This window comes from Nannobrachium achirus (assembly GCF_963921795.1).
Source record: "Nannobrachium achirus genome assembly, chromosome: 21".
NCBI lineage: Eukaryota > Metazoa > Chordata > Actinopteri > Myctophiformes > Myctophidae > Nannobrachium > Nannobrachium achirus.
This window is the reverse complement of record NC_137828.1, coordinates 31,565,841-31,575,063: the sequence shown is the minus strand read 5'-3', so window position 1 is coordinate 31,575,063 and position 9,223 is coordinate 31,565,841. Positions and strand designations below refer to the sequence as shown.

Genomic DNA, 9,223 nt, shown 5'->3' with positions numbered 1-9,223 from the left:
CAAGGTTTGGTTTGTTCTCCAGCTTTCTAAAATACAAATCTTTGATTCCCTTTTGTACTGGACAACAGATATGCACAGTGTGGTGTTGACAACGTAAGGATGATACTCTCTTGTTTCCACAAATGATGAAATGAATTTGCCGTGTTAGCTGTGAAGAAAAAGTATGTTTTTCCTGCTGAACTAGGCCTATTCCTAGTCGAAATAAAATAAATCAGCCACTGAACATAATCATGCAACAGTGATTTAATTCAATCTTTTATGTCTAGATGCTAAAACACTGATTGAGATGAGTTGCTGCGTTGATCTTCAGATGAAATCTTTCCGCACTAAAAGATTTTAATATCTAATTTCTGAAATGGGTTCAATGTTTGTTGAACACAAGTATGTGTTTAGATGTTTAGAAATGTGAGCCACTTTGTTCTGTTCTAAATTGTGCATGTGTGTGTGTGTGTGTGTGTGTGTGTGTGTGTGTGTGTGTGTGTGTGTGTGTGTGTGTGTGTGTGTGTGTGTGTGTGTGTGTGTGCGCATGCGCGCGCGCGTGTGCGTGCGCATGTGAGTGCATGCACACACATGGTTGGGTATAATGTACCGTATATAGTGTATATATATATATTCATGTACTGTATTTACAGCTATATGTTTATAGAAGAATACGAGAAGTCTATTTTAATACAAAGTGCCATCTTGTTCAAATGCCAAAGAAAATATAGAGACTATGGCGTACAGTACTGCAGTAGGCCTATCTTGCGTTCTGAGGACACACAGTGAAGCCAATTTATGATATTTCAGCCTGTGCATGTGTACTATAGCAGTGATTACATTTTGACCTTTTTAGTTTGACCTTTTTAATTTCAAGGACCCCCAGTTTGATACGATTAGTTGTTTTCTGGGACTATTTTAAATGTGAGAATGTACAAATGGAACCGAATAAGGGTACATTTGGTTTTTCAAGAGGATGACCAGAGGATGTTAAAAAAGGAAGGGAAAAAAGGCCATATTATCTTGGGCTTTTTGATGGCTGGTAACAGTGTTATAATTATGTACGTATATGTGGCCCACAAAGCACAGTATAATGCCATCTGTGCATCCATTAAAATGCCCCCGTATTGGAGGATTGATTGTACTTCTGTTCTTTTGGGGGCGGACACATGGTGGGTTTACTCTCCATTTATCACTGATAAATGTATCTGCTGCTATAAACACCAAGACTGTGACTGGTGCGACGACTGCACCTGGTTTGTTATCATTAGGTGTTTTATATATAGTGACTACAACCGGTACATCCACATCTGATCATTAGCAACAGTGGTTGCATGGTAGTGGAATGAATATTAAAGATTAAGTAAATACAATTTAGTCTTAGTCCGGTTTAGTCTTCTGAAATTGTTTTAGTCTAGTCTTAGTCTAGTCGACTAAATATCGAAACATTTTAGTCTTAGTCTAATTTTAGTCTTTTAGCCTTAGTCTTTTGGGATTAGTCTGAGTCTTTTAGTCTTGGTCTTTTAGGCTAAATATAACCACATGACTCTGAACAAGTAATTTTCCTACTGTCTAATAACACACGTTTAGTCTTGGTCTTAGTCTTCTGAAATTGTTTTAGTCTAGTCTAGTCTTAGTCGACTAAATATCAAAATCTTAGTGGACTTAGTCTTAGTCTAGACAAAATTAACACTGCCCCCCACCCCCAGAAAACATTCAATTAAACATTCAATTCCAGAATTAACGTGTTCATGGAGAATCTAAAATGTGTGTCAACATATTTTGTTAGCCTAATTGCTTATTTAATTTAGTACTTTGCCGATTAGCTGACAGACTAGGCTCAATTAGCAGAGGAGATCATAGTAAAACTGACATTTAATTTCAGTATGGGCACAATTAGTGGTTTATAGTCTGATTTACAGTAATACACTGTCCAAGCCATTCTGATTTTCTGGCTGGCGTTCTGTGCTGCTCTAACACTGGCATCAGCAGGCTACATCGTTAGGTCTCCCTGCTTTGTTCTCAGCTGTTGTTTCCCACAGAAGATGAATAAATTGCAAAATGGTTGCAAATACCCATGGAAGGAGCAAGACAATGTACGCTCAAATTCAAACTCGATTTGAAATGGGGTCCTAAACCAACAGCTGTTGAATTTCAGTGTTGTTCAAAAGAACAAACAAACGAGTTTTATCCTTTGACTCATGTTGGCGAGTTGCTTTTCAGATACCAGATTATTTGACCAGATTTACCATGATTAGCGTAAATCAGCAAATCCTTGTTATGGATTTGATTAGATTGCTCACAGACTTTCATAAAACAATCACTCGTGTTTTAAAATCTTGGTGACATGTTTTACATTGGGCAATTCTGTTTCTGTTTTCTTGAAGATCAACAAATGTGTGGCATGTGCCTTCTCTAGGAAGCCAACTGGTTTTGTCCTGCAAAAACAACAGCTTTTTAACCTTTTCTACACTTTTTTTTGTGCATCTTAAAATAAATATCATAGTCTATCAAAATCAAACTCTGCTATTTTAAGTTGTAAACCTCTTCTCCGCCTTTGTTTTTCTCCAGGATCCACTAAAGCTCTCACCTCATACTGAGGTCATTTCCATTGATCGTATTTTATAAAGGCCCTTATTCATTAGATGGCACATTCTGCCTGCTCAATGTTATATGGGTGAGTAGCATTGTCTTTAATGGAAACTGATTCAACCAATGGAATTGTTCCAATAGCTGCTGACTAACTCGTATTGCCACTGAAATGCTTACGGGCCTAGTATTCAGGAAGCGTCCAACCTGTGTTGCTGTGAGAGGGGTTTCCTTGTACAATACTGTATTACAGGCTACCTGTGTTGCCTTCTTCCACCACAACAGAGAGGTTTCCTTTAACAACTGTGTTCAAATTATATACTTTTATGGTTAAATGAACACACAATTGTTAGGTGTACAGCAGGGGTGGGCAACTTTGATGATGGAGAGGGCCACTACATTTTCACACTCACTCCAGAGGGCCACAATGCATACACATAGCAAAAATAGTCAATCTACAAGCTCAAAACACGTCGCAGGGCGACGCGTTTTGAGCTTGTAGATCTGCTATTTTTGAATTGGAATCCAGAAAAGTAACTTTTTTTTTCTTCTGTTTTAAAATTCCAAATACATTTATATGTTCTTATGTTAACTTTATGAACTTAAATACAAATACATTGGACATAAAAAAAATCAATAACATTGTAATACTAGTCATTTAGCTACTAATATAGACTGAAGTAATTAAAGACGGAATTTTTTTCCATGTTTGGAATTGTAGCAGCTGAAATCAATAATATATCAGTGCTCCAATATCAACCTGCGGGCCGCATTAAGTGAAGATGGGGGCCGCATGTGGCCCCCGGGCCACCAGTTGCCCATGTATGGTGTACAGTATGAATTGACACATGGACATTATCAGCAGACCATACTGTAGTTCAGATGTCTTACATGGCCTTGCTCTGTTCCTTCTAGATATGTTTTTCCCAGAGCTAAAATGGTATGTGAAACAAATATCCTATTGAAACAAAGCTATTAGATCCCATGAAGAATCCCACCATATGGATTTAGCCTACTTGTCATAACCAGAGGTGAAAATACATTTAAATAGCCATGGCATCAGTTGTCTCACGCCCTTCGACCAAGCAATTTCATACCACAAAGGAGAATCAGCTTGACTAATTGATAATCAGACAACTTTCTCATAATTCTGATCATACTTATACTATCTATGATGAGCATAACAGAAAACCATGTGCGATTAGATATTGCCTTTATAAAACCTTAAAGAAAATGTGTCCAAATAACAATGCATGTCTATGATTGTTAAATACATGCGCAATATAATATTTGACTCTGGGCCCTTAAGAGTAAAAACTCTATTGCTTAATTCCAATAAATGTGCCACATTGTGTGTTTATTCTGACTGCATTCAAACATTGAATAAAAGCACACTGGCTGTAAAACAGACACTTGTACAGTACATGGATGAACTGTACGAATTGAACACAAATAGCTCTCATTGCTCAGACAGCCTTGAGTTGTGATTTGAAGGTGTGTGTGTGTGTGTGTGTGTGTGTGTGTGTGTGTGTGTGTGTGTGTGTGTGTGTGTGTGTGTGTGTGTGTGTGTGTGTGTGTGTGTGTGTGTGTGTGTGTGCGCGCGCGCGCGCGCGCTCTTGTATCATCTGCGTAATGCTTTGACGTCATGGCGAGGAGGGAACTGCCTTTGTGGAACAACAATAGCCTATAATTGGCTTAATTAATAAAATGTTACGATTAATTAGACCATTAGACCAATCGATCTTTAGTTTATTTGAGATATTATAGTCCCACTACTATATTCTCTACTCAGAATCTCTGCTGCAGCGCAGGGCGGATGGCCCTGTCAATTTAGGCCAGTTTCAGCACCCTGGACAGCGACAAAGGGACTAATAGACTTGTAAAGTGACAGTGTTGGCGCTGGCCTTGGTGCTGAAGTAAAGTGACGGTAGTGTTGCTGTCCGTGGTGCCTTAGAGCAGTGGTTCTCAACCTTTTTAGGCCGCGACCCCAAAAGAATCATATTTTAACTGGGGAGTGGGGACCCCCCACCCCACCCTGACGAGCACTATGAGGAGGCATTACATTTTGTATAACACGGTTCTGTTGTGAAAATAGCAGATCTACATGGCCTCACAGTGAGCATGTAGATCGGCTATTTTCACAAATCCTGCCTCTAATAGGCCTATTTGACAATTTGGACACTGTTACATGTTACAAAGGTATTACAAGTCCTTTAATTGTCACTTTATAAATGTGCAGATATCTATCAACTTATACTGCCTGTTCTTTTTTTTTTTTTTTTTTTTTTTTACTGTTGAGTGAGAAAACATGCAGTGTTTCAAATTAATCAAATTATCTGGGAACCCCCCCAAAATAATGTGAGGACCCCCCCTGGGGTTCCCGACCCACAGGTTGAGAACCACTGATCGACCTGTCGGTATCGTCTCCATTATGGACATACGTTTTCCCCCTCTCTATTCACGTGAGTGCAAAAATCACAGAATAAAAGTGATAAGATGCGCTTAGCCTATACAATACAATATGTTTTTATTAAGCGGGACATATAGGGATTCTTCTGTTATTTTCACAATGTACATTTAGTGAGCAACGTCACTGAACATTAAATCAGTCAAAGCTACGCAGATCCGAAATGTAGAACACACAATAATGTGAATATGTACTTTATAAATTATGTAACGTTTAATAAAAGGGCTCTAAGTTGTCTCCATTGGCTGAAATATGTCGCCTTTTTTCTTTTCTTTTAATAAACTCTGAATAGTAGGCGGCCTACATTTGGCTTATTTTCAATATGTTCTGCATCCAAACGCAACACCATGGACAGCACAAAACAAAAAAGGGGAAAAAAAGGAAAAAAAAAATGCTTTGAGCGTGAAAAGCACTTCTTCTTTCTCTTGTCCATAATTCCATAAACCTCTCTTGGACGGAAACAATATTCTTTAAGGCTATACAAACATAAAATAGAACATAACACACTCAGTCCGTTCAGGATATAAGTTCCTCCACTCATTTCCCTCGTCCAGTTCGTTGCCCAGCAGGTACACCTGTTTGCCTATTGGCAAAAAAAAAGTTTGTTTTCCAAGCGATAAAATCCAAATAACCAACAAGCATACGTCACAGCCCGATCAATACGTTTATCATCCAGATTGCGTTTAAAAGTCGATGGATTTGGATATAAGAAACTCCAAGAAGAAGAAGAAGACGTTCATATTTGACTAGATAGTGAACGAGTGTGTAGGTACAGATATTCATCGGCGTCCTTGGCTGACAGTACTTTACTTTTCAAAATAAATGGCATGTTCTTTTTTTTATTATTCTGTTTGTCATTTCGTTCCTCGCGACCATGTCGGAAGGGTCGCGTGCGACACACACACACGGGTCATCGCAAAATTAGATTATAGCGGAAAGACTAAAAAGCCAGAGAAGGTGGAATATTTCCATCCGCCCATGAGGGTGCCCCGTTCCAGCTTCAGATGCACGCGGTCCTCGCGCTCCACCATCAGCAGCACTCCGTTGCTGGCCGCCTCCCGCGTAACGTCCTGGTCACCGGCGAACGCTGATATGACGGGGTAGTCGTTCTGCATCAGGTTCACCTGGACGGCGAGACAAATGGAGGATCAGTTACCGTGCTCTGCTGCATTGGTGATGGTGGCACAGCTTTCATTGTGCGTTTCACAGACAGTGGTGTAAAGTAGGCCTACATTTACTGTAGCCTACTTAAATACAACGTTGAGGTATTGTAGCCAAGCCTATATAGGCTACTACTGGAGTATTTCCAATTTCCAATACTTCTACTCCACAGTGGAGTAGAAGTAAAAGTATAGGTCTAATGTTTGGATATCCGAGATGTGGAGTCTCCACTACATCTCGGATCCAAACATTATACTTTTACTCCACTTACTACCTATATTTGTAAACTTTAGTTAGGCCTACTTGTAGATTGATTATTATTACAAAAACCTACATTAACTATACTTCAACCATATGCTTTTCGGGCCATTTGAAAAGGACAAGGATTTTTATACATTTGAAAACTTGAAACGAGACATTCTGTATAATGACTACTTTTACTTTTCTGATTTAAGTAGCCTACATTTAGATGCCAATGAATATAAGCCTACTTTCCACCACTGCAAATGTTTGCTCACCTGTATGGTTTGTCTGTTGTAGACCTTCACCACGTGAAAGCTGAAACTATATATCCCCCTTCTGGGCGCTAGGAACACACTCGCTTTGAGATCGAAATGGTTGCCGATGTTCACTAAAACCTGTCAAAAGAAAGAGTAATAAGAGAGGGGAAAAGAACACACAATGAAAAAGGCGTTGACTGTCTGAACATTAGGGTGATTAAAATGATCCAAATTCTCCCCTAATAAATATCACACATTGATCCCTTCACGATAAATATTTTAAGGATACACTTCAGTTACATTTGGGGGTTATTCTTATGTTGTTGCGGAATAAATAACTGAATTTGACTAAGACCTCATGCTGTTATAAACTCATCTATAGGAACACCCACCCAGACCAGGCCCTAGACGCCAATATGATGATTTTGCTTATACATTTGCTATACTTGTGAGAGTTACACACAACATCTTAACTATAGCCTTTCTTGAATTGCTTGGCTTATTAACAGTGCAATTGAGGATTATATCGACTGCACAGCATGTGATGATGAGAGGAACAGCTTCTGGTCAATTTAGCAAAGTCTACGGCCAATAAATAGCACGTCTATATGGCGTCTGGCGTGAGATATGACATGAATAAATAACAGTGGAAAATATTGTGCATCACATCTAAATCTATGGCTCATAGATAGCTATCAGATAAACATTTGCGTTTCACGGGTTCAGGGACAACCTGACCTGGTCGAAGTAGATGGTCGTGGACGTGTTGCTCATGTCCGACGGCTCGTGGTTGGTGCCGCGCACCGCGGAGAAAGCCACCTTGGCGCCGGCGGAGCGGACGGAGATCCCGAGCGAGGAGGTGACCGCTCCGTCCGCGGACGGGCTCGAGTCGCACACCACCAGACACTTCCCCTCCAGCACGATGGGCTCGGTCTCGTTCTGGCCGAGGCAGAGAACCACGCCGCATCCCAGGAGGAGGATCTGTGCCAGCATGGCACAGGGTCCCGGGCAGCGCTTTGGCACCATGGTCGGAACTCTGATCCCTGGTCCTGTGCACACTGATGCTACCCGGCAGCCCCTTGGAGGTTTGTTAGGACTCGATCACCTGGTCCAGTCTTACTCCCTCTCTCTCTTTCGCTCCCTCTGTCTGTGATCCTCTCTCACTCGCAAAGGCGCGCACACACCCTCTCTGACACATAGACGCACTGATACACTCTCTCTCCCCGCGCTCTCGCTCCCCTCCCTCCTGTGCGTCTTTGGTTGGTTATTGGAGGGTCTTTTTTTAGACAGCCGAAGTAAATCCTGGTGGTTTAAGAGACACACGAAAATGATTATGTAAGAGAATAGTGTAAGAACTATGTTTTGTATAGTTTGATCAAACGTCAAAACAAATTAAAGAGAGGATGCCGTGCGTAAAAATGCAAGTATTCGCCTTGTGGGCATGCATGTTATAGTATTCTAGGTTCGTTGTGTCTGTACATTCTCCTATACAGACAGTGCAGTAGAATTATGAATGAGAAAACATACTCAGGTAGCTTACAAGTTACATTTGCATATGCGCCATCACCCCATAGGTACTGTAGTTATATTGTCCCAGTTATTTATAGTTGTTCAAAAGAAAATCAAAGAGAAAAATCGGAGAAAAGTCTTTACCTGTGCAATCCATATCACTGGTTATAGCGGGCTGTGTTAGCTGACTGTCTCTCTCATGCGCACCCGTGCGCAGACTGGACTGCGCGCACAGATCGCCAGTGTGTAGGAGAGTCCTCCCAGCCGGACTCCCTTTGGAGACGCAATTCACGCCCTTTCTTTCAGTGTGAGACTGTGAGTAAAGAGTAGCCTATACAACAACACGGCTCCGAGGACTTCACTAACGGATTAATGAGTTTGTTTACATATTAATCAGCTCAATGTTGTGAGCTCAGGGGGCCTCATGGGACGACAGATATCACTCTCAACGGTTGTAATTTATTTGCTACTCTTTTTTTTTCCTTCTTTCACGTAGCACGCTGATTAATCCGAGATGAAGGGTGTTGCACAGTGGATAACATTGGCGTTGCATGGCAGATTCGACATGCATGTATTAACCAATTTGAGTCTAAAGCGAGCGCTTAATTTGCTCGAGTTGAATATAAATACTTGTGCGCCATCCAGTGGCATGAACTGGACCAGCAGTGGTTTTCATATCAAGGTCCATTATTTATTTGGCATTTGAGCCAAGGACTACCCTTTGATGAGATTTAACCTCTCAGACCCAAGACTTGTGTATATTTTGTTATCATTGGATATTAAGATTTTGTCCACGCTGTATTCATGTCGATAGACTACCATAGGAGAGATAACAGGCACACAATTCTTATACATTCTCTAATTGTGTAGACTACTTGTAAACTAAGTAATTCAGATCTGATGATTAACAATAATGTAATGCTTGAGAGCGGTAAAATTAAACCAAATGGACCCGTATGCTCTCAAGAGTTATAGGGATAGTTCACTCCCAAAATGACTTTTTCTCCCTATCGATTAC

At 40.6% G+C, this 9,223-nt stretch overlaps 1 protein-coding gene across 1 annotated transcript; it reads right to left on the bottom strand.

Annotated features, from left to right (window-relative positions):
* Positions 1-5,961: 5,961 nt before the first annotated feature.
* cbln2b (cerebellin 2b precursor) lies at positions 5,962-7,813 on the bottom strand (the record flags this gene model as incomplete). Its single annotated transcript, XM_080751966.1, has 3 exons — positions 7,435-7,813; positions 6,715-6,834; positions 5,962-6,159 (listed from the first exon to the last, which is right to left on the bottom strand). The coding sequence occupies exons 1-3, from the start codon at positions 7,720-7,722 to the stop codon at positions 5,962-5,964; spliced, it is 606 nt and encodes a 201-aa protein (XP_080608092.1). The 5' UTR covers positions 7,723-7,813.
* Positions 7,814-9,223: the final 1,410 nt, after the last annotated feature.